This window comes from Bos indicus, chromosome 25, assembly GCF_029378745.1.
Source record: "Bos indicus isolate NIAB-ARS_2022 breed Sahiwal x Tharparkar chromosome 25, NIAB-ARS_B.indTharparkar_mat_pri_1.0, whole genome shotgun sequence".
NCBI classification, from domain to species: Eukaryota; Metazoa; Chordata; class Mammalia; order Artiodactyla; family Bovidae; genus Bos; species Bos indicus.
The window spans coordinates 20,862,204-20,887,627 of record NC_091784.1 but is presented as its reverse complement, the minus strand read 5'-3'; the positions used below and the strand labels follow the sequence as shown (position 1 = coordinate 20,887,627).

Sequence of the window (25,424 nt, the reverse complement as noted above, 5' to 3'; positions counted from 1 at the left end):
GCCACCTCTTTTGTGGTCCTTTAATGACAGCCCCAGGACTCTAACAGAAGCCAGTGTAGTCATTGATTGTCCCATACGTAAGGCATACCTTTTGGGAGTAGTTGAGAGCCTTTTCCATCTCAGACGTGATGGCATTGATATCATCACTTTCGTAAATACCTGGAAACAAAGCACATCATGAGTGTGGGGGAGGGGTACAGATTCTGGCAAGTGTCCATATCTCTAAACGCAAGGGCCACGTGGAGAGACCTCAGCCCAGGGGGCAAGCTGGGGTGTTAGTGGGCTCAGCTGACCAGCCCCCACCCCACACTATCTGGTGGTAAAGGAGATGGGCGGGTACAGTGAGGGTACCAAGAGTGGAGCCAGCTTGGGACCCAGCACCCTGGCACCCAGCCAAGAGCTCTCACCCACAGAAGAGTAGGTCAGGGAAAGGTCCCGCTCCTCCAGTGAATAAGATCCACCTTGAGGTTACTTAAAGTAGCTAATGTCTGCACTGAATAATGTCTGTAGTAACATCTCGAATATAACTCATTTGAGTGGGACTAGAGTGTGATGCCTAAGAAGTAAGACTCTGGGTTCAGCTCCTGGTTCCTTACTTACTACCTCTGTGCTCTGGGTTCTGTGTCTCAGCTTCACTAGCTGCAAAATGGGGTAATAATCATAACCCATTTCATAGGGTTATTGTGAGGAATGAATCACAACATGTTTAAAACACTTAAAACCGAGTTTAGCATATAATAACTATTTTATAAATGCTTGCTATTATCAATAATAATCACCAATAATAACTTAAATGTATGTGCCTGGCACTTTTCATGAGTTCCAGCCCCAGCTATGCCACTCATGTCCCTGGGAGTCATTTCTTCATTTGTAAATCAGAGAGATCAGTCTTGTGTCCCAAGCTTTGATCCCTCCTGAATCACGTCACAATTTTGCCTTGCCTGCATATCACCTAAACCATAATTTATTTAATCAGTTCAGTTCAGTTGGTCAGTCATGTCTGACTCTTTGTGACCCCATGAATCGCAGCACGCCGGGCCTCCCTGTCCATCACCATCTCCTGGAGTTCACTCAAACTCATGTCCATCAAGTTGGTGATGCCATCCAGCCATCTCATCCTTTGTCATCCCCTTCTCCTCCTGCCCTCCCAGCATCAGGGTCTTTTCCAATGAATCAACTCTTCCCATGAGGTGGCCAAAGAATTGGAGTTTCAGCTTCAACATCAGTCCTTCCAATGAACACCCAGGAGTGATCTCCTTTAGAATGGACTGGTTGGATCTCCTTGCAGTCCAAGGGACTCTCAAGAGTCTTCTCCAACGCCACAGTTCAAAAGCATCAATTCTTCAGTGCTCAGCTTTCTTCACAGTTCAACTCTCACATCTACACATGACCACTGGGAAAACCATAGCCTTGACTAGATGGACCTTATTATGTATTTAAAAAATTTTTAATTGGAGCATAATTGCTTTACAATTCTGTGTTAGTTTCTACTGTACAACAACATGAATCAGCGATAATTATGCAAATATCCCCTCCCTTTTAAGCCTCCCTCCCCACCGCTACCCTATCCCTATGTTTATGGCATAGGGAGCCAAGTCGGTACCAAAACTACTGTCTGCAAAGAAAGAGGTGGAGGGACCAGCACCACTCACTCACCTGTGTCTCCAAACCAGTGGAAGCGCCCACCAGCAGCCCGGGTGACCTCCCTGTAGGCGGCGGCCGTGTCCGTGCGGCTGGCATAGCAGGCAGGGGGCATGGTGTCCGTCTGTGACTCACCCACATAGAAGAGACACACGTTCAGATGGAAGTCGCAGCCCCCGCAGGCCTCGGCCATGTAGGCGCTGAGCATGGCCTGTGGGCAGAGAAGGAGGAGGGGCCCAGGCCTGAGGGCTTTTCCAGCTGCTGGTCTCGGGTCAGTTCAGCCCAGTCTCTTTCTTGTGGACCTACTGTGTCCCGGGTCTAGTACGTGGCACTGAGGAGGGAAAGATGGAAGAGCCTGGGTCACCATTTCTCTTACTATCTTCATAGATCTTGGTGGGGAGCTGGGCCTGAGATCTTAGACCGGCAGCCTCTAATCCCCTGGGAGCTCATTAGAAATGCAGATTCTCAGGCCCCTGGGAGCCAGGTCTAACCACCTCTGCATTTGAACAACATCTCCAGGTGATAAAGTCTAGATGGGAAAATCATGCTGGAGAAACTGGTCACTAGGCGTCCACCCAGGGGAAGATGTGGGAGTCCTAGAGGATAAAGGAGGACGAGACGAGGTTCACCCACCATGTCCTGGTCAGGGATGCCCCCCGTGAAGAGGTAGATGCCCTGTGACTGCTGTTCTTCTTTGTCCTTGAAGTCCACCTCCACAGCCTTCCGCAGGGCGCTGAGGACGTTCCTGCTGCCCTGACACTGCAGGTTCAGGACCCACCTGGGAGGCAGGGAGGCCGTGCTGAGGCGGGGGGGGGGAGGGGGGGCGCGGTGTGGTGCTGCCAGGCCCCAGAGGGGAGGGTGGGGGATGGAAGGCGGATGTTGCCTGATTCACGTCTGTGCCATCTGTCGGAGGGCAAAGGTTCTACAGAGAGCTACTTTCTGGGGGAGGGAGGGGGCCAGAAAAAGTAGCACCAGGGAGGCTGCTGTCAGACCAGCAGGTCACCTACCGCCAGGCGCTTTGTAAGTTGCTGTGGCTGGCGGCAACCATCTCGGGCCTCCAGCTTTCGATGGTGCTTCCGAACCTTGGAGGGAGGGAAAGAGGGCTTGTTCTTAGTGGGGAGATATGTGCCCCAGCTCACTGGGCTTCCCAGGATTTTAAGGGGGCAAAATTCTGGTTGAAAGTGAAAGTCGCCCAGTCATGTCCGACTCTTTGCAACCCCATGGACTATACAGTCCATGGAATTCTTTAGGCCAGAATACTGGAGTGGGTAGCTGTTCCCTTCTCCAGGGGATCTTCCCAACTCAGGGACTGAACCCAGGTCTCCCACATTGCGGGAGGATTCTTTACCAGCTGAGCCACGAGGGGAGCCCAAAATTCTGGTTACATCCCCAAAATGTTAGGATGTCACCCACAAGCTCCTTGCTGGTCAGGACACGTCCCAGCATATTCATGGTGGGAGCAGAGCAGGGGCCCTCCATGTCAACCCGCCAGGACCGGTTTAGCCAGACCTCTCCCCTGAGGAAGGTACTCCCTCCACTGTGTGAACTTCCCCACCTCCAGGGAAGGAGTCACTGCTCCCTTTATGGCTCCTCTAGCATGGATTCAGGGCTTCTCAGGTATCTCAGATGGTAAAGCATCTGCCTGCAATGAGGGACACCCAGGTTCGATCCCTGGGTTGGGAAGATCTCCTGGAGAAGGAGATAGCAACCCACTCCTGTACCTTTGCCTGGAAAATCCCATGGACGGAGAAGCCTGGTAGGCTACAGTCCATGGGGTCACAAAGAGCACAGATTCATTCTCAAAGCTTTCACTCTCCACCTGTATTACAGTTTCTCTTTTATATGCATCAGCTCATTCTCTCTATGAGACAGAATTTAAATCTTTGAGAAGAAGATTTATCTCCTTTATCAAGGAAAAGCCGTCCCCTCTCTGGTTCGAGAGCAATTCCTCCTTCTGGGTTCTTGACTTGACCACCGCCAACCTGTCTGAGACACTGCCCTGTGCTGACCTCCCTCCCACGCCCACTCCTGGATCTACTTCCCTCGTCCCCTCTGCCTCTCTTAGCTATCATTCCACCAGGGTCCACTCTGCCAGCCACTCCTCTGTCTTTCCTTTTCTCCTTCACAGACAGGCTCCCTGGAAAAACAATGTTACTACCACTTTCTCATAATCTGCTTCTCAACCCTCTGCAGTCAAGCTTCCACCCTGGGCAGTTCTCTGGCAAATATTAATGATGACCTCTTTTCCTAATCCCATGGAAATATCTCTTATTATAGTTGGATAATAAATCCTCTATTATAGTTGAATAAAAATTCTAACAATATACAGAGAGTGAAAATTCCTTCAGTTTTATCCCTCCCTCCAAATTTCTGTTAACTCTTTGTTCTATATTCTTTTGGATTAAAAATTGTTAGATAAAGATATATTGACAGAAGTGGAATTATAGCCTTTCTTCCCACCCTGGTGACCTTGTTTTCTACCATAAATCAGTGTTACAGCCTAATGGATAGAAACTGCAAGTTTGTGAAGAGAGTTTGGAAACCTGGGGGTACTGAGAAAGAGGGTGAGCACCAGCTTAACATGGTTATTTTTTCACTTTACACAATAATTAAAAAAAAGTTTTCCAGCAAAATACAAGAAATGTAATTATATAACCTATCCTATTTATTTCCTTTCATTTGGACTTACTGAGGAAGTTTTCTAAATGTACTCACGTAACTCTCTCACATTCTTTTGAATAGTTGCATAGAATTCTACAGTCAGGTTTATTTTACCAATTCCCTCTTGTTTTTCTCCAGGTTTGACAATTATCAGAACGCTGCATTGAAAATCCCTTCAAGGCTATCTTTGCACAGTCATCTTAATATTTCCTTTGGATATTTCATAAAGGTTTAATTGAAGGAACAAAGACCATACTGATTCGGTGCTTGTTTCAGTAGCACATATACTAAAATTGGAACCATACAGAGAAGATTAGCATGGCCCCTGTGTGAAGATGATACACAAAATATTAGGCACTTGGGATTAACATATACACATTATTATACAGAAAACAAATAATCAACAAGGCCTATTGTCTTGTTGACCTACTGTTTAGCACAGGGAACTATACTCAATATTTTGTAATAACTTAGAAGGGAAATGAATCTGAAAAACAATATATGTGTATATATATATATATATATAGAGAGAGAGAGAGAGTATATAACTAAATCACTTTACTGTACACCTGAAACTCACATTACATTGTAAATCAACTATGTGCGTGTGTGCTCAGTTTTGTCTGATTTTTTGCCACCCTGGACTAGAGCCTGCCAGGCCCCTCTGTCCACGGGATTCTCCAGGCAAGAATACTGGAGTGGGTTGCCATTTCCTCCTCCAGGGAATCTTCTTGACAAGGGTCCAAACACACATTTCTTGTGCCTCCTGCATTGGCAGGTGGAATTTTTACCACAGAGCCACCTGGGAAGCCCAAATCAACTATGCTGCTGTGCTTAGTTGCTCAGTCGTGTCCGACTCTTTGCAACCTTGTGGACTGTAGCCCACCAGACTCCTCTGTCCATGGAGATTCTCCAGGCAAGAATACTGGAGTGGGTTGCCATGCCTTCTTTCAGGGGAACTTCCCGATCCAGGGATTGAACCCAGGTCTCCCGCACTGCAGGCATATTCTTTACTGCCTGAGCCACCAGGGAAGCCCAAGAATACTGGAGTGGGTAGCCTATCCCTTCTCCAGGGGATCTTCCTGACCCAGGAATCAAACGGGTCTCCTGCATTGCAGGCGGACTCTTTACCAGCTGAGCTACCAGGGAAGCACCAAATCAACTATACTTCCAATTTAAAAAAATTTAATACAAGAGCTGTACCAAATTGCATTTCCAACAATACTTTCCAGGAGTGCCCTTTTCACCAAATTATCATCAGCATTGGGTACTATCAATCTTTTAAATGTTTGCTGAACTGAATTGCAAAACCATTATGTCTCATTGTTTTCTAATCAGGGAGCTCTATTGCCAGATTCAGAGAATTCCTTCTTTCTTCTCCTTCCTACTTTGCTTCTGCAGGCCCTAACTCGGTTTCTTTCCAAGATCCTCCTTCCCTTGGGAAAGGGGAAAACACGTTTCTCTCCAGGTTTTCCTCCTGCCTCTTGGACTGCTCCTCTTGTTTCTTAGGTGGTTCCCTTTCTCTGCCATCCAAATGGCAGCTTCTCCCAAATTCTCTCCTTGGTTGGCATCTCTCCAGCATCGTGTCTCCACAGGTGCAATGCATGCCCTCCCGTGTCTTCAACTTATGCTGATGGCTAGAGCTCCAACCAGGAGAATCTCCAAACTCTTAAGGATCTCAGACTATGTCTGTCTTCCAAACTCTGCTCCACCTGGCACACCTCTTCACCATTCCCTCGTCCCCTACAGCCAAGCAGTGACTACATTCTACGTATGCAACTCTGTGCACCCCTTACAGGCCACCCTGTCTTTCATTCCCACTGCCTTGGCTCAGGTCTCCCCTCCAGTATTGCATCCCTTCAGCCTGTCCTTCACCTTGTAACTCAAGTGTCTCAAGATTATTATCTTGCTTAAAATCCTTCAGTACCTATATGTCCTATAGTATAAAAGCTCCTGCTTAAAGCCTCCATCAGCAGGTGTTTCCTTTCGTTTCTGGGCCATCCGGTTCTCCTTCTCACCCTTTGTTCACACTCAACTACTCACACTGCAGGTCCCCCAAGGTTGTGTGACACACCTCTGTGTGTGAGACATCACACCTCTGTGCTCTGCTCATGCTGCTCCCTGCACCAGAAGGCCATTCTCCACATTCCCTGTCTCTTCTGTGTGCTGGGAAACACCTGCTCTTTGTCAAGACTCAGCTAAGATTTCCTGACCTCACTCTTCCCAGGTAAATGGACTGACTCCACCTTTGAGTCGATATGGGACTTGCAGTCCCATATCCTGCCTTCTACTTATTTCTTCAGAAAACACTTAATAGGATTCATATTTTAACATTCCTGTTTCCTACTACTAGGTCATAAGTTCCTTAAGGGACAGGTATCATGTGTGTTAACTTCTATATCCCTAATGCCTAGCATACCTACAGTACATGGCAGCCTTTCAATAAAAGTTTGTTAAATGAATGAATGGGATGAGTGAATGAAAATATTGTCCAAAATGCTTCTCTAAGCATTTTTCTGTAGAATTTATTAGGGAATGACTAGGCTCTGGTACAATTTAATATATAATATTAACTGCTGACTTATTAGGTTTAGAACACTCCCTATATGATGTGAAGTTGTGTAAAAAAAATATTATATGTAACTACATATATTTAAATTATATATACTTTATAGATAAAAATATAAGTAACTATGTAGATAGACCTATAACTTAAATATTTATACTATTATATATAGTCATATATAATTTAAACATATGTAGTAAAACATACTACATATTATTATACTTTAAGTTAAATTTACTTATAGTTAAAATTTATATACATAATTATGTATGAAATACATAATTTAAATATATAGCTATATAGTATTAATTTATATTATATATACTTATATAAGGGCTTCCCAGGTGTTCTAGTGGTTAAAAAAAACCCAACTGCCAATGCGGGAGACATAAGAGACATGGGTTTGATTCCTGGATCAGGAAGATCCCTTAGAGAAGGAAATGGGGACCCATTCCAGTATTCTTGCCTGGAGAAGCCCATGGACAGAGAAGCCTGGTGGGTTACAGTCCATGGGGGTCCATAGGGTCTCAAAGAGTCAGACACGACTGAAGCTATTTAACATGCAGCACACACACCTACTTATATATAACTTAAATACATAGTTTTATATATATAATGGAACCATGTAGTTTTATATATAAAGGTATAATTTAATTCTATATAGCTCTATATAATTTATATAACATATAACTATATATAATAATAATATTGATAGATCTGTGTACAATTAAAATTTATAATTGGAATTCTGAATGTTTAAAATATCGTGGCTTGCTAGAACTGAGGTAGGAGCCAAGCCTGGGGACCCGTCTTTTTCTCTTTTGTGTTTATCAGCTTGGGAGCCAAATGGGGTGACGGGCTGAGTTACTTTATCCTGGCTGATCAAACAGTGTGTTTTGGGGCCGCTTATCACCTTCAGCCCAGGGGGACCGTCCTACAGCCATTTAATTATTCAATGCCCCAAACAAGATGGTTCAAATGAGATAAACAGACAGCCCTCCTAGGAGGCCGGCTGCCCATACATCTGTGGTCCTGCCAGAAGCCTCAGCCTGGCGATGGCGGCCTAGTGCCCACGACCTCCCCACCAGGAGAAGCCGCTGCGTACGCAATGATGTTGAAGCAGTCCTTGTTGGACAGCTGCTCCTCCAGCAGGCGTCGCAGGGAGTGCTGGATATGAATAATGTACATGGAATTGGTCACGGAGATATCGAGCAGTATAACCACCCTAAAAAGAAACACAAGCTTTAAGAGGAGAACCGAATCTCTCAGATAATGTTTATTCTGTTCCATTTTACTATTTAACGTTTTTTCCAGGGGAGTTCTGCAAGCCAAATTCACCCCTGGCCAAATCTTCTCCGTGGTTTGAGGTCAACACAGGCAGTAGCCTGAGGGGTCATGGAACCTTCTCTGCAGGAGGGTCTATCATGGAATAAAGCCTCGTGGTGGACAGTTTAAGGGCAGGACTGCATATAATGATTTCATACATTTCCTTGTTTTAAATCACTAGCATTCGATAATACAGTAGGTTGGGGTCTGTGAAGGGAAAACAAACAAGCTAAGCAAGTTATATGGGGAATTAGGTATAACTGGGGCCTTTGGGGAAATGTATCTTTTTATTTTCTCTCTGTTTTAAGATCTCTTGCAGTGGAGAAGGCAATGGCACCCCACTCTAGTACTCTTGCCTGGAAAATCCCATGGACGGAAGAGCCTGGTAGGCTGCAGTCCATGGGGTCGTTGAGAGTCAGACACGATGGAGCGATTTCACTTTCACTTTTCACTTTCATGCATTGGAGAAGGAAATGGCAACCCACTCCAGTGTTCTTGCCTGGAGAATCCACCACCTGGGGGTGCCTGGTGGGCTTCCGTCTATGGGGTCACACAGAGTCGGACACAACTGAAGCGACTTAGCAGCAGCAGCAGCAACAGTGTTGAGCCTTCTCTTTAGATCTTATAGTCCTATCTCCTCCCCTCATTCTCATTTTGAGACAGCTATGGATTAGCAAAAGAAAATTCACCCGATATAGCATCTGAAGACCTTAGTTCAAGTCCCACTTTCTGTGGGGCCTTAGGCAAGTCACAGCACCTCTCTGATCCTTGCCATGCGTTTGTGTGTGTGCTCAGTCATGTCTAACTCTTTGCGACCCCATGGACTGTAGTCTGCCAGATTCCTCTGTCCATGGAATTCTCCATGCAAGAATACTGGAATGAGCTACCATTTCCTACTCCAGGGGATCTTCCCAACTCAGGGATTGAACCTGAGTCTCTTGCATCTCCTGCATTAGCAGTCAGATTCTTTACTACTGCACCACCTTGGAAGCCTGTTCCTTGGCATATTTAACTATATAAACTATAATAAGACTCTTCAAGGGGTTGCTTTGAGAGTTAAAAAATAGAGCAGATGAATGGTATTACAAACTTCTAATACATGATAAGTGGTAATGCATTAAGTAAGGTATGGAATGGTAATGATATAATGCTGCTGCTAAGTCACTTCAGTCATGTCCGACTCTGTGCGAACCCATAGACGGCAGCCCACCAGGCTTCCCTGTCCCTGGGATTCTCCAGGCAAGAACACTGGAGTGGGTTGCCATTTCCTTCTCCAATGCATGAAAGTGAAAAGTGAAAGTGAAGTCACTCAGTCGTGTCTGACTCCTAGCAACACCATGGACTGCAGCCTACTAGGCTCCTCCACCCATGGGATTCTCCAGGCAAGAGTACTGGAGTGGGGTGCCATTGCCTTCTCTGAATGATATAATAGATACCTACAATTTCTTCCTCCTCAGCATCCATTACCTCTGCTCAAAACAGTATCTTGGTCTTTTTTTCTGGTGTGGGGGGGAATATCTTTGTCTCTAATGGTCCACTTGAGTTGAGTAGAGCTTACCCCAGTCCAAGCTTTAAAGTGGACATTAGACCCCAGGCAATCAGAACATCAAATCCTCTTGGCCCAAGTGGCTCATGGATGGGCCCATGCTCTAAACCCTGGAAGTGCTAAACTGGAAGGAAGGAAGTTGGGAACTTTGGGTGGCTATCTTGCTACCTAGAGGGGACAGCCTGCCTGAAAACAAAGCCAAGAAAGAGGAAAATGAAACTGAGGGTTGGAAAGAAATTCCTGACATGTATGAATCTCTGGATCAAGCCAGGCCTGAAGACAGCTACCAAATCTACTTTAGAATATAGTTACCTTAACCAGACTTCCCTGATTTGTTTCAGTCAATTTGCACTTAGTTTCTTTTGCTTTTTAACAAAGACTCCTGAGTGACACAGTGATGCTATTCTTAAGGTTGCAGTTAATGGTGGTGACTTTTCCCTCCAGGGCTTCTGCTGAGCCATTACTGATCCTTAATCTAAATGATGGATTCTGATGCTACCAACAGGAAATTCATAAGTTGAATGAGTGCTGTGTCACACACGAAGGACAAGAACACTATTGGGAGAAGTTACCTTTTTTCACATACGGTGCCCCAGATTCTTCTGCTGGCCAAGGAGAGCCACTCAATCCGTCTCTCATACATCCGCATCGCTCTGCTGAGCTGTTTCTGCAAACTCATGGGTCACACACAGTCAGCACTGCACAGAGCATGTGGGGGAAGAGGGTGTACCCCACGTGGCTTCTGGGAATGGTGTGTCAAGGCCATGGGTATCCAGGCAGAACAAAAATCCCTCTAAAGCATGTATTAGGACTTCCCTTGTGGCCCAGAGGTTAAGAATCTGCCTGCCAATGCAGGGAACACCAGTTCGATACCTGGTGCAGAAAGATTCCACATGCCACAGGGCAACTAAACCCATGCGCTACAACTACTGAGCCCCCATTCTGGAGCCCGTGAGCCACAACCACTGAAGACTGTGCACCTAGAGCCCATGCTCTGCAATAAGAGAAATCATTGCAATGAGAAGACCCAGCAATACAACTAGGGAGCAGCCCCCACTTGCTGCACTAGAGAAAGCCCGTGTGCAGCAACAAAGACCCATCATAGCCAAAAATAGATAAATAAATAAACATTTGTTTAAATATATAAACTATATATATATATAAGCATGTACTTGTCTGTCACAAGCCTAGGAGGGGAAGAGTCAGAGTATTTCATTGCCTCAAATGGGGAGGAGGTAAATCTTGACCAAAAGGATTAGAGGTTTTTGTTTAAGGCATCCAGGTTCCTGCCTGGAGAGGAGGTGGAGAAAGCTCCAGAAGGGCCTGTGGGTGGAGCACAGTCTGTTTACAGGAGGGGGTTCTGTCACTGGCTTGGTGCCTCCACATTCCACGACACCTTCCTCCCACCCCCTCCCCACACCCCACATTCTGACTGATGGGACCCAGCACTGACCTGGTACTCGTACAGGAAGGGCAAGTCCACATGAATATTCTTCACTGTCCCGTCATGCCATTCAAATTGCACCATTGCCTTCTGCACGCAGGTGTGGCCAGGAGGGGAGCAGGTGAACAGAAGCACAAGTGAGGAAGGATTTTAAGTTTAAATCGGTCACTGGGTTCTCCAAGTCAGATGCAAGAGAGGGAAATGGGCTCTTAACACATCTGCGGGTGGATTGTGCCCCTCCCCATCACCAGGCCATTGCCTTGTCTGGAGCTGGCAGCTGAGGGACTTCAGGACACAGTCCCCTGAATGCACCAGGTCTGACCACAAGCTGGCTCCCTTCTCAGGAGGCTCTTCTGAACATCAATGTCCTTATTACAAGATATGGTTAGACGTTTTGGTAATAGCAGAGTTGGAGATTTAAAACATACCATAGTCATAAATTCTAAGATTTGGAAACCCACATGGGCCTTCACGGACACTTTGAAAATCAAATTTGTTCATTCTGTTCATTCCTCCATCAAGTTGTCATATCTCTATCTCTGTCACTCCTTCCATCTAGTCATTCATCTATGGGCTGCCAGAACTAGACATCCCCTGTCTCTCCTCTCACTCTTCTGTCTTTCCACTGATCTTCTCTTCTCTGGCCTTGCCTCGCTGCCTGTGGGATCATAGTCCCCTGACCAGGGATTGGACCCATGCCCCCTGTAATGGGAGTGCAGAGTCTCAGCCACTGCACCACCAGGGAAGTCTCTCCACTGACTGACCTTTCTGTTCACCTATTATGCTGTCCTTCCACGTCTCCATCCTTTATCCTTCATTTAATCTTGACTTTTATCCTTTCATCTGTTTATTCTATCCTGTTATCTATCCTTCCATCTGTTAATATTTCCATCCATCCATCCATTCTTTTACCTATTCACTTATCATTTCCATCCATCCACTCACTCAGCCTTTTCCTCCCTCTTTCCATCCTCTGTCCACGCACGCAGACATTCCTTGACTGATTACTTGTACTACATATAAGGGACAGAGTGTTGGGGAAGAGGTTTTTCTTTTATAGGGCTCATACCCCGGTGGGCATTAGACGTGTAACAAATGCACACATACGCGCATCATAGGAGCAATAGGAGAAGTCTGTATCAGGTAGAGCGAGGGCCCAAAGAGAGACTGTGTTCTGAATGACGAGGAGGAAACCTTCATGAAGGAGGTGATCATGGTGCCCAATATACCCCCTCTTTCCCCAATCTCCCAAGTTTCATTTTTCGTATCTTTGAAAAACAGCAGCTAGAGTAGATTTGATGAGAGTTCTAGAGTCCTGGGTGGAAAGCCTGCATCCCACTCCAAGCCCTCAGCTCCTGCTCCTTGGGCTCTGTCTCATGACCTCTATTTCTTGAACATTTCAGAAAGGAAATACCACACAGGAGCTCCACGGCAAAGGACTGGACAGAACTCTGAATCTGAGTTACCTCATGGATAGTTGATGATACTGTTTTCCGGAGAATAGGCACATATTCCTCCACAGGAGAGAATGCATTGGGTGCCAGAACCTGATAAAGGCTTAGCTTCTTGGCTGTAAAAATAAATGGTGGGGCTTGAGGCACCGCTCATGAAGCCCCAAAGGGTTCATGCCTTTGGTCAGTCATCTGCATCTTGGGTTCTTCCCTCTCTGGGGATTTACCTTTCAGGCTATTGGTCTTTAGCCATTCTGCAGAAGTCATGTCCAAGTTTGGGAACTCAATCATGAGGGGATCCTCATGTTTTGGGGGTTTAGGCAAGAGACTCATGAGTGAACTCTTTGCAACCTCTGTGGAAATCTAAATTGAAATGAAAAATCATCATTACATAATCATATTATAGACCTGGAAAGTCCCCAGTCTTCCCCCACCCACCCAAGGGAGCATCTTAAAACATTGTGCTTAGTCTTTCAGTTGTGTCTGACTCTGTGACCCCATGGGCTCCCCAGAGTGGAGGCTCCAAGCCAGTGACAGAACCAGTGCCCACCAGGTTCCTCTGCCTGTGGGGATTCTCCAGGCAAGAATACTGGAATGCGTTGCCATGCCCTCCTCCAGGGGATCTTCCCAACCCAGGGATCGAACCCAGGTCTCCCACATTGCAGGCAGATTCTTTGCTGTCTGAGCTATCAGGGAAGCCCAAGAATATTGGAGTGGGTAGCTTATCCCTTCCTTCTCCAGGGGATCTTCCTGACCCAGGAATTGAACTGGGGTCTCCTGCATTGCAGGCAGATTCTTTATCAGCTGAGCTACCAGGGAAGCTCTCTTAAAACATTTCCTGTTAAATTACAGGCAGTTTTGCCTTTCTCTTCCATAGTCCCATCACCATCTAGAGAGATGTGTGGAATTTCTAGGAGAAGACAGAACTGTACCCAGCAACTCACTTCCTCTGTCATCTGTCCATCCTCCTAACCCCTTCCCACCCTTGGCATTTGAATCAGCACCAAGGACTCCAAGATGACAAGTGGCCCTGCCGTGGGCACAAAACACAAGCCCCAGGGAACTAAAAAGCAACTCCTGTACCAAATCATTTAGGGAGCCCTGATCTAGCCTAGACTCCCTTGCCCACATTTACAACTGAAAACCTGAGGTTCTGAGAGGTTAAGTCACATAGCTTGTGTATGAGGAAAGCATGAAACAGCAATTTCCAAACTTCAGACATTCGAGAACCACCTTCATGAAATTCGCTGTATCTGAGTATCACCGTACTGTTATTTGTTGTTGTTTAGTCACTAGGTCGTGTCCGACTCTTTGGCGACCCCATGGGCTGTAGCCCACCAGGCCCATCTGTCCATGGGATTTCCCAGGCAAAAATACTGGAGTGGGTTGCCATTTTCCACTCTAGGGAATTCTCCTGACCCAGGGATTAAACTCATGTCTCCTGCATTTGCAGGTGGATTCTTTACCACTAAACCACCAGGGAAGCCCTATATTGTTATTTACTCAATATTTTAAAAATCAAACAAGTAACACTAAGTCTTTTTAATTATTAGTTTTACTAACATTAATTGAAATTAATATTAATTTCAATTTTGATTTTAATGGACCCCTTTTTGTACTTAAATTATATATATATATATATATATATAAACACACATACACATATATACTTTGCTTGTTTGTTTTTGGACATGCCTTACAGAATGTGGGCTCTTAGTTCCCTGACCAGGGATTGAATCTGGGCTCTTGGCAATGAACGCACCAAGTCTGAAACATTGAAATTGTCAGAGAATTCCTAGTACTTAAATAATTTCAGAAAGCTCTATTTCTACCATAATGAGCTAGTTTTAAATATATAACATTTAAAAGAATGTTAATCTGCATATCACCTTATCATTATTTTGCAAACTACAAGTAGTATATGCATTTCATTTTGGGAAACTCCTGGCAAGATTCTGACATCAAGCAGACCTAAGTTCAATCGAGACTAATCAGCTTTTATCTCTGCGATCTCAGGCAAATTATTTAAACTCAACTTCTGTTTTCTCATCTGTAAAATAACATATCTGCTGGAGACCATTGCTGTAAGATAAAATAAGGCATTTAAAAAGATTAAGCCTTGTGCCTATCTTAAGTGCCTACACACTCAGCAAATGAAAACCATTAATTACTGTTATTGTTTATAGACAATCACATGGTCCCGGAGGCTGTGGAGTTGGAGAAGACTCTTGAGAGTCTCTTGGACAGCAAGGAGATCAAACCAGTCAATCCTAAAGGAAATCAGTCCTGAATACTCATTGGAAGGACTGATACTGAAGCTGAAGCTCCAATATTTTGGCTACCTGATGCGAAGAACTGACTAATTGGAAAAGACCCTGATGCTGGGAAAGATTGAAGGCAGGAGGACAAGGGGCGACAGAGGATGAGAGATCATCGACTCGATGAATATGAGTTTGAGCAAGGTCTGGGAGTTGGTGAAGGACAGGGAAGCCTGACGTGCCACAGTTCACAGAGTCACAAAGAGTCGGACACGACTGAGCAACTGAACTGAACTGATAGATAATCAGTTGCTGCTAAGTCACTCCAGTCGTGTCCGACTCTGTGCGACCCCACAGACGGCAGCCCAGCAGGCTCCCCCTTCCCTGGGATTCTCCAGGCAAGAACACTGGAGTGGGTTGCCATTTCCTTCTCCAATGCATGAAAGTGAAAAGTGAAAATTGAAAGTGAAGTCACTCAGTCGTATCCGACTCTTAGTGACCCCAGGGACTGCAGCCTACCAGGCTCCTCCGTCCGTAGGGTTTTCCAGGCAAGAGTACTAGAGTGGGGTGCCACTGCCTTCTCCGAGATAATCAGTAGAAGAGCTGAAACTAAAATTCAAGACCTCAATCTAAGTGCTGTGTTTCTTTTACGACAGCTAGCCAGGTCAAAACGTGTGGTACCCCAAGTCCACACCTTCACTCTGTGATGCTGTAAAAGCGTTTCCAATTCTTTTCTGTCCACAGCTAAGTTGTCTGTGCTGTCTAAACAGAGCACAGCTTTTATGGCACTGGTGTCCGTAAACTTTCTGAGTTATTCTGCTGATAAATTAAACGCCCTCAAGCAGGGCCTTTGCCCCGAATGAATGAGATGCTGGTGAGATGTCTCCAGACAGCCTACCCTGTGTAGCTGAGGTTTTCATCATTTTCCAAACTGGAGGGAAGGGAGGGACAATGTTTAAGTGGAAGGGGTGGCAGAGGCCTGATGGCCTTTCTCTGAAATAATTTTTTTTTTTTCAGTTAGAAAATCCACCAGGATCCTTCCAGCAGAGGCTGGGGCAGTTCAGAGCTGTGGAGGCTGCGAGGGGGCGGGGCCTCGCCTCACCCCACTTTTGGGGGCCTGGCAGTAGCGCCCTTGAGTGACAGGTGAGACAGGAGAGCATGGAGAGGCCAGCTGCGCGCCTCCCGGAAGGTCTGAGCTCCGGCTCTCAGCACCTACCTCCTGCATCACGCTGGTGGGCTCCTCACAGCGGGCGTTGGGGTGCAGGGCTTGCACGTGGTCCCGGAGGCTCTGGGCCTTTTGGATTTCTGCCAGGAGCTCATCCACCTCCCGGCTGCTGCAGATCTGGGGGTGGTGGGGGCAATCAGTCACCCAGTAGTCACCTGGTTACCGGCAGTGGCCGAGGTGGGAAATGGCAGGCAGCCACGTGAATCCCTAGGGCGGCGTGGCATGCTCTTCAAAGCGGACATTATAAACAGGATCTGTGTGTAGGACAGAGCCTGCCAATGCGTGTTCCATTTGTACATTATTGGCTTGCAGTGTTTTAAATAGTTGAAAGTTTGTCTAACCTTATAGATGTGAAGAAACACTTTATACCCTCGGAGAGTCCCTTGGACTGCAAGGAGATCCAACCAGTCCATTCTGAAGGAGATCAGCCCTGGGTGTTCTTTGGAAGGAATGATGCTAAAGCTGAAACTCCAGTATTTGGCCACCTCATGCGAAGAGTTGACTCATTGGGAAAGACTCTGATGCTGGGAGGGATTGGGGTCAGGAGGAGAAGGGGATGGCATCACCGACTCGATGGACAGGAGTTTGAGTGAACTCCGGGAGTTGGTGATGGACAGGGAGGCCTGGCGTGCTGCAATTCATGGGGTCGCAAAGAGTCGGACACGACTGAGTGACTGAACTGAACTGAACTGAACTAGCTATGATAATAATTATTAAAGGACTATAACAAGTGTTGGCAAACACTGGAGAATTGGAACTTGAGGGGTGCGGGTGGAACTGTAAAATGGTGCAGCTGCTGTGAAGAACAGTTTGGTGGCTCCTCAAAAAATTAAACAGAATTACTACATGACCTAGCATTTCTACTCCTAGTTACGTACCTACAATAATTGAAAACAGGGACTCAGATACTTCACCAATAATCATACCAGTTCACAGCAGCTAAAATATCCATTGACTGATGAATGGGTAAACAAGAGGTAGTATATTCAGAAAATGGAATATTATTCAACCATAAAAAGAATGAAGTTCTGATACATGTCAGAACACAGATGCATCTTGAAAACATGATGCTGAGTGAAAAAAGATGGACATGAAATATCCACAATGGGTAAATCCCAAGAGAGGGAAAGCAGATTGACAATGAGCTGGGGCTGCAGGGGAGGGGGAATGGGGAGTAATTGTTTTAAGGGTGCAGAGTTTCCTTTTGGGGAGATGGAAGTGTTTTGGAGCTAAATAAAGGTGGTGGTTGCACAACATTGTGAGTATAAAAAGTGCCACTGTTGTTCACTTTATTTATGAGAATTTTCTCAATTTTTAAAAATTTATTTATTTATCTGGCTGCTCTGGGTCTTGGTTGTGGTATGTCAGATCTAGCTCCCTGACCAGAGATCGAACCCAGGCCCCCTGCATTGGGAGCATGGAGTCTTAGCCACTGGACCACCAGGGAAGTCCCTCAATTGTTTACAAATGAAAGGAAATCACACACACACAAAGCCAGATTTCTGGCTCTTGTTGGAAAATCAGAAGACTGGTAACACTGGGGGTCACTCCTGCAGAACAAATAAATAACGGGCTAGGGCTGAGCAGAGGCGTCCCACTCATTGGGGCAAGTGCTGTTTTGTTCTTTACACTCCTTACCACTCTCTGTTCTCATTAGAATCAGTTGTAATTTTTTGTCATCTTTGCACTGTTGTTTTGCTCATAATAAAGAAAACAATGAAATTTGTTTTACCCATACCTCCACCAAGAGTGGAAAAACAACAACTAAGCCAAGAGGCTCACAGGTTTTTAAGGGAAAATATTTCTTAAACCAGCCAGTTTCATTCACTCACCCATAGTATCTTCCTAGCCTTGGAGTATGTCACTCCTACAGAGTCTGGCCAGTGAGGTAACAAGGGGTTTTGCCCAAGGAAAATGTTGCCTGACCTATACTTTGTAACACTAGAACATACTTGTGAGATGCAAATATTCATTTACTCTTGGCAATTGGTAGTTAGCAGGCAAGGCACAGCCTGTAGCTCAACAGACAGCTGGATTCTCAATCTGCCATATGGATCTACAACACACATTTGCTGTCATCTCCATTACAGACACAGAGTGTGTGATGTTATTATTAACTGCGACAAGGACTAATGGATGGATTGGTACAGAATTAACTTGCTCATTCAGAATTGATTGCTGTGTGTCTCTTGCAGTAAATGGGATCTATCTAGGAGAGAGAACTGAAGCAGCTGCTTCAGATTCAGAGCTTTGGTGGGAGCAGAGGTGGGGTGGGGCCCATGTTGATGGCAACTGGGTAGGAATTCAGAATTCTGTCAGCATGCAACCAGCTCATTGCGTGCATGCTCAGTTGCTCAGACGTGTCCAACTCTTTGCGACCCCATGGACTGTAGCCTGCCAGGCTCCTCTGTCCATGGGATTCTCCAGGCAAGAATACTGAAGTGGGTTGTCATTTCCTCCTCCAGTGGATCTTGCTGACCCAGGGATTGAACCCATGTCTCCTGCATTTGCAGGCAAATTCTTCACCACTGAGTGACCTGGGTAGCCCAATCAACTCATCATACACCCTGACAAAAGAATCTCTTGTGACTTTTTGTTGTTTCTGTTCTTCCCTCATACTCTTTTTAATCTGATTTTACTTGAGTAAACCCACTGAGTAGGGGAGAAGGGAAGCCAGTACACACAAAGAATCATTCTGGCCCAGATTCCCCAGGCACAACCTTGGAAGCAGGCAGGGATAGGAGGAGGGGGCAGTGTGTTGGCCCAAGAGCTTACCTCTGTCTCTGGGCTGTAGCAGTGATAATAGCCCCCAAAAGCTTCTACAAGGTTCTTCAGAACAGCCTATGGGGATGGAGACAGAGTCAGCCCTCCCTAGGGCAATGCCGTTAGTCTTACAAGCTTTTTCCTTGTCTGAGCCTACCACCTGGGCTGACCAATGGGAGAACTAGATACAAGGACAGTTGTATTCTAATCCATAACTTGGGGGACTCAAAGGCTGGCCCAGCTCACTATCACCAATCCAAGGGAAGCCTTGAAGATTCTTGGGTACTTACAGGCGGCACCTGATCATCGCATTTGTAGGTGATGATGTGGGTAATGAGGTCCCTTCCCGTGGTAGACTGTTGGATGTAATCGGACAGGATTTCAGAAGGCTGATCTGGGCTGGGAAGAAGAAGGAAGAAGAGAAGGGGGCACTCCAGCAAGATGGTAATTCCCAAAGAACCTCTACCAAATCTAACCAATCATCTGTGTCCCAGGTCACCTGTGTTAAGATGTAAGGCATAGTGGGCCTCAGGCCCCCTGCCATAAAAATCTGTAGATTAATGGCCTGGAAGTCACGCTTGATGGTCTTTTCTCGGTTTGGTTCTCCAATCCCTTCCTGGGTCTGTTATCAGCTTAGAAAAGGAGACCTACCAGCTTCCCATGATGGTCACCAGAGAATTCAGCCCTTTCAGAACGAAGACTTTTTTCAGGGCTTGTAGCAGATTGCTGCCTCTGTCCGGCTTCAGCTTTTTCACCCAAAGCTTGAGTTCCTGGAGACTAGGCAAAATGATAAAACCTAATAACAATACTCATACTAGGGACCAGGCCCGGGACAAACACGGGCTGGTGTGAGCCTAACAATAATTCTTTGATAGGGATACCTTATTCCCATTTTATAGATGAGGAAACTGAGACTCAGAGTTAGGGGATACTGTAAGCAACTGGAAATGCTGAGACTTCAATCCAGGTGTGACTCAAGGGCCTGAATTTCCAGTGACTCTGTTATGTGGGGTCTGGGACCTAGCTCCTTTCCCCTCCAACTCTTCTGGAGGCAGATCTCAGCCTGAAACATGGGGTTAATCCCCAACCCAAAGAGTCTTGAAGAGAAGACACTACAGCTGTGTGGCTACATCCCACACAGGTTGGAATACACACTACTGGGAATACAGGAAGGACTCAATTCAGAGCTCTCCTGGTTCACTGTCTCACGTGGCACTGGTGAGACAGCTCTGGTCTCCCCCTTTCTCTTTCATTCTGACATCCACCCCCCAAAAAACCCCCTCAGCTCATTGCCAGTAAGTCTCTTTCATTATTATAACGGTTGAATTTGCCTTTTTAACAAAGAGAACAAATCCCAGGCCTGGCGCCATCTCTAGTCAATAGGTTTCAAGCTGGAATTTAATCTTACTGTTTTGTCTGCGTTCATTCTATTTATTTTATAGCAACTTGCTAATTATGGCAAGTGATACAGGCTTCTCAGTTATGGCATTGATAGTTTCGTTCAGAATAAATATTGGGTTATTTTAAAAATCAATAGTACTACAAGTTGCACAGAGTAAATAATCGTACAAGTGGCAGGGATATGACAAAAATCACAAGGGAAATCCAGGAATAATTGCAGTTGAGGAACTCTTGGCTAGATGGTCTCAAGGTGACTTCCAGGTCTGACATCCTGGAGCTTTGAGGTTGAAATCATCGTTAAAGAATAAAACAAACAAACAATCTTATCTGCTGAGTACCTTCCCCATGCCAAGCACTTCCCATGCCAACAACTCTGTGAGAAGCAGGTATCCTCACCTTATTCTGCTAATGAGAGAGTTAAAGGATGAGTCAGGATCCCCAAGTAACTGTCAGAGCTGGGATTCAAAGCCCATGCTGCCTGAACGGGCACTTCTTTACCCAGAAGGGCGCCCCTCTACAGCCATTGCTGGACAAGGGAACCTCCGTTCCAGAAACCCAAGCATATGGCTTTCCCTGGGATCCGCTCTGTGCTTTGGAATCCAATCCTGACTACCATTTCAGAAATGTTCCCTAACTTGAGTCTCAGTTTCCTCGTCAGCAAAATTGGGATGGTAATCCTATTCCATGTGTTGGCTATAAATATTAAGTAAGAGAGTACATGTGAAGTGCCAAGCATGGTGGATAATCAAGGCTATTCCCTTCCTGGAAAAGAGATGTCTACTTTCAGGCATAACTTAGTAGAAATTCTTAGTTGTTTAGTTACATCTAAGTTGTTAAGTTGCATCTGATTCTTTGAGACCCCATGGACTGTAGCCCACCAGACCACTCTGTCCATGGGATTTCCTAGGCAAGAATGCTGGAGTGGGTCGCTATTTCCTTCTCCAGGGGATCTTGCCAACCCAGGGATTGAGCCCAAGTCTCCTGCATTGGCAGGTGGATTCTTTGCCACTGAGCCACCAGGGAAGCACTAAACAGTGGAATTGTAGGTAGCTATTAAAAAGAAAGAGGCTGATCTCTGTATACTGAGAGAAAATTAGGTGCAAAGCCAAGATGAAAAAAAGTGCAATGTTCTCTTGATTATGTTTAAGTAAAAGAGGATAAACACACAGATGTATATATGTGCAAAGACTGTGGAAGTAGATTGAAGAAACTATCATTGGGAGATGAGGGAGGGGGAACTAGGGTGAGAGGGAGACTCATCTGCTATTTTTTATCCTTTTATACTGTTGTAATTTCTGAAAATCAGCATGTATCATTTTCATAATAATAAAACGACCTTTGTTAGATTTCTGGGTAGAAATGGTATCTTGTCTTTTCATTTTGCGGTGCTCATGGGGTGATGACTTTTCCAAAAGTTATTGGCTCCCTGTGTTTCTGTTTTTGAGAACTGTCTCATTTATTTTGTGCATTAATCATCTGATAAAGACACTAACACTTTTAGGGAGGAGAATGATTAGGTAAACACCCAGGCCAAGGCCGGGCACTCACTCACCTGGAGGTGCTGACTTCTGTCGGGTTGGGCCAGAGGGCGCTGGTGGTGGCACCGAAGGACAGGATGTACAGCTTCTCTTTGTGGCTCAGCTGCTCGTCAATGAGGTTCTGGCGGGCAAGAGGACATCAGTGGCTCCCAGAGTCATATGGAGCCTGCCTTCACCTCTCATGCTGTGGTTGGGCCCTCTGGGCTGAGATGTGAACTGTGCTGAAACAGGGTCGCTTAAGACTCAGCTTAGCAGCCCCAAGTCGACATTTGCTTGCTGCCCCTGGGGTCACAGGGGTCTAGGTGGAGCACCCTAGCTGCCCATCCCAGCCTGTCCCTGGCTGTGCGTGGTCGGGGTGGGGCCTGGGTGGTCAGCCAGTTCTGGAGATTGGCTTTCACTCCCACTGACTGCAGACCCAAGATCTCTTCTGGAGCAACTGACACACACTTGGGTCATGGGTGTGAGTGGGATGAGCACCCACTTCAGCATGTGCAATGGCTGAACCCTGACCGTGGCATTTACACGTGGCACCCAGGGAGGAGCAAAGAGGTGGGGGGCAGTGGTTGCTGTCCTGGCCGTGTGAGTTGGGGATGGAGTGATGGGTGCAGGGCCAGCCTATTGGGTGTTCTCAGGCTCAGCCTGGTGAGTATCCAACAGTAAGATAACTCTTCCCTCTCCTTCCCAGTGAGAGAGCTTATTCTTAGGTACATTGATAAGGAGACCAGGGTCTTCAAGGAGGAGGAAGGGACAAACTTTTTTTTCTACATTCTCTCATCTTAGTCACATAAGACTTTTCTCCCCTTAAACTTTGCATTGTTATGACAACAATCTATTTCGCCTAAGACTAACTTTCTTTAAGCCCAGAGCTAATGATTGCACACCAAAACAACCCATCTTGCTCAAGGGTACGTTTTTCCTTAAGCTCTGTACTAATGATTATATAACAACAATGTATCTTGCTCAAGGGCATGTTTCTCCTTCTTAACAAAAACTTTCTGACTAATCCTGCTATCTTAAGATGTATGTTGTGGGAGTGGGCCTGGTAAGACTTTTACAACCTTGAGATACTCTTTTGATCTATTGTTGGTAACCAATTGAAAAAGTATATAAAGCCCCACTCAAACCAGCAGGGCACTCTCTGTCCCCTTCTGATGTCTATGTCAGAAGCTTTCTCTGTCCCATTTTTACTGTAATAAAACAAAGCTCTGAGTGACTGAAGCTCAGTCTTTGGTCCCAAAGAGAAATTTTCTCCTTCGGAGATCACAAATCCAACACCGTTCACCATAAGCTATCATCGGCCACCTAGAAACATTACCTCTAACCGCGAACATGAGCTCTGCGTTGGTTAATACTGAACCAGCCCACCAGGGGTATCTCTGGAAACTGGGCCCTGGGGATGTTGTGAAGGGCAGTCTGCACTGACACCGGTTCCCTGACACCTGGTGAGACCAGGAACGGGGACAGGTCTGGAAACTGGCCCATCCTGATCCCTCTGTAGGATTCTGGGACCAGCTACTGCTGCTCATTCAAAGCTTAGAGGTTCCTCTAAGAAAACAGACCCTCCACATCACTTCTCAGAGACTACAGGGGCTTTTGTCAATGCCAGCCTCTTGTACTGAGCGCTTCATTTGCTTGGGCTCCTTTTGTCCTCTGGCGACCCTGTGAGGTGGCGAGAGTCATCATTCCTATTTCACAGATGAGATGACAGAGTCACACAGCCCAGAAGTGGTGGAGGTGCCTGGGATTTAGCCCTCGAGCTCTTAGCTTCTCAGTTACGACCAAAGCAACCAGGATCGCTCCTCATCAGGAAAAGGCTAGAAGCCTGTGCTGGAGTCGGTCCAACTGATTTTCGTCTCCACCACCTCTTTCCAGGGAGCACAGGCTCTTGAGACAGTTGAGTTGGTAGGGACTGCCACAGTGTGAATACTAGAGGCTCACACGGCAACTGTGAATGACTCTGAGGCTGGGTTTCGCAGAACTTAACATATTTTTTTAACTGTAGGTGCTAATTAAGTGTGAACTGTTCTTTGTAAAACACTCCATTTTGCGCTTGCTATCAACAAAGCCATTAGCAAGCTCCCAAGGGAGGGTGGGGAGGAAGTAGGGATAGAGGGTGGGGAGGAGGTGGTGGTTCCAGGTACTTCTTTGTGCCAGAGAGACTTACCATGAGGTCATTTTGGAACTCCTCTTTCTGAGGGTCATTGCTGACAGCTGCCACGTCAATGAGAATGCCGACTCTGGCCCCCTTGATGAGGCCAAATGCCTAAAATCAGAGAGGGCATGCAGAACAACCAGCACAGCTCTGTGCTTCTGCAAACCTTTCACTGGGCAGCTTGTTGAAGCAGAAATTCAAGCACACCCCAGCCTCAACAAGAGGCCACAAAAGGAAGACCCGTTTTGTAGAGCAGAGTGCAAAACTAGGTGTCTTGGTTTTAGTGGTGGGCATTATCTGCTTCTATTTGTGACAACTTATTTAAAATTTTTTCCCCTTAATACTTACTGTCCACTTTTATAAAGTAATTTGTGCTCATTAAAGAAAGTTTGGAGACTGTAGAAAAGCAGCCTTTGTAAGATAGTTTGACATCTAATTACATCAGCTTATCTTATTTCATTTCCTTATATCCTTATTTATTTTCTGCCTATTCTACCAATCAAAAGCAGATGTGTTAAGTTCTCTAGCTGCAGCGGTATTTCTGTGAATTTCTAATTATGTTTCTAACAGCTATTTCTAGCTACATGTCAATGCTGTTTGATTCACCTCGTAACTGTTCTTCCTGTTATAGCCGCATTGTAAATTGGAATTGTCATTCATATGAAATTGATAGTTCTCTAGGGCAGTAGGTTCCTCTGGATGCTTGCCTTAAATCTTGCTTTATTGGATATCTAAGTTATTGCTCCTCCTTAAACCTGTTCCATACTTAGTTTTCCCCACCTCAGTAAATGGCATTTAACATTCACCTAGGCAATGGCACCCCACTCCAGTACTCTTGCCTGGAAAATCCCATGGACGGAGGAGCCTGGTGGCCTGCAGTCCATGGGGTTGCTAAGAGTCGGACACGACTGAGTGACTGCACTTTTACTTTTCACTTTCATGCATTGGAGAAGGAAATGGCAACCCACTCCAGTGTTCTTGCCTGGAGAACCCCAGGGATGGGGGAGCCTGGTAGAAGGCCGTCTATGGGGTTGCACAGAGTCAGACACGACTGAAGTGACTTAGCAGTAGCAGCAGCAGCAGGCACTCTGGCCCTAAACTTAGCCAATCCATCAGCAAGTCCTGCCGGTTCTGCCTCCAAACCATACCCTGAATCCGTCAGTTCTCATCCCATCCCCCTACCTGCCCCTTGGATCTAAGCCACCAACATTTCCTCCTAGATTTTGTTGTCTACGGTCAATTTATGAAGCATCCAAATGATCTTTTTGAAACCGAATTCAGATCATGTCATTCCTCTGCTTAAAAGTCTCACCTTTGGAATAAAATCTGAACTCAGCAAGGTCTTCCTGATCTGTGCCTGCCCCTAACCCCATCCGCTCTCCAAATGCACACTCTGAGCTCTTGAGACAAAGTCAAGAGCTGCATGGGCCTGCTTGCTGCTTCTGGAACAGG

At 46.0% G+C, this 25,424-nt stretch overlaps 1 protein-coding gene and 1 non-coding gene across 7 annotated transcripts in view; one reads left to right on the top strand and one right to left on the bottom strand.

The window, feature by feature from the left end:
- The window catches only part of VWA3A (von Willebrand factor A domain containing 3A), a 58,385-nt gene that overhangs the window by 16,079 nt on the left and 16,882 nt on the right, over positions 1–25,424 (bottom strand). For all 6 annotated transcript variants that reach the window (XM_019988274.2, XM_019988273.2, XM_070779774.1 and 3 more), the window contains 15 exons: positions 23,985–24,083; positions 21,835–21,941; positions 19,533–19,658; positions 19,172–19,280; positions 18,894–18,959; positions 16,110–16,235; positions 12,863–12,998; positions 12,651–12,754; positions 11,194–11,274; positions 10,313–10,407; positions 7,974–8,093; positions 2,649–2,723; positions 2,275–2,419; positions 1,657–1,852; positions 89–159 (listed from right to left, as the gene is read on the bottom strand). In XM_019988274.2, the coding sequence (XP_019843833.2) occupies positions 89–159; positions 1,657–1,852; positions 2,275–2,419; positions 2,649–2,723; positions 7,974–8,093; positions 10,313–10,407; positions 11,194–11,274; positions 12,651–12,754; positions 12,863–12,998; positions 16,110–16,235; positions 18,894–18,959; positions 19,172–19,280; positions 19,533–19,658; positions 21,835–21,941; positions 23,985–24,083 (1,656 nt within the window). The remainder of the gene's footprint in view (positions 1–88; positions 160–1,656; positions 1,853–2,274; positions 2,420–2,648; positions 2,724–7,973; positions 8,094–10,312; positions 10,408–11,193; positions 11,275–12,650; positions 12,755–12,862; positions 12,999–16,109; positions 16,236–18,893; positions 18,960–19,171; positions 19,281–19,532; positions 19,659–21,834; positions 21,942–23,984; positions 24,084–25,424) is intronic.
- LOC139179841 (U6 spliceosomal RNA) lies at positions 4,566–4,673 on the top strand. The gene has a single exon (XR_011564194.1). It is a non-coding gene; the product is annotated as a U6 spliceosomal RNA (small nuclear RNA).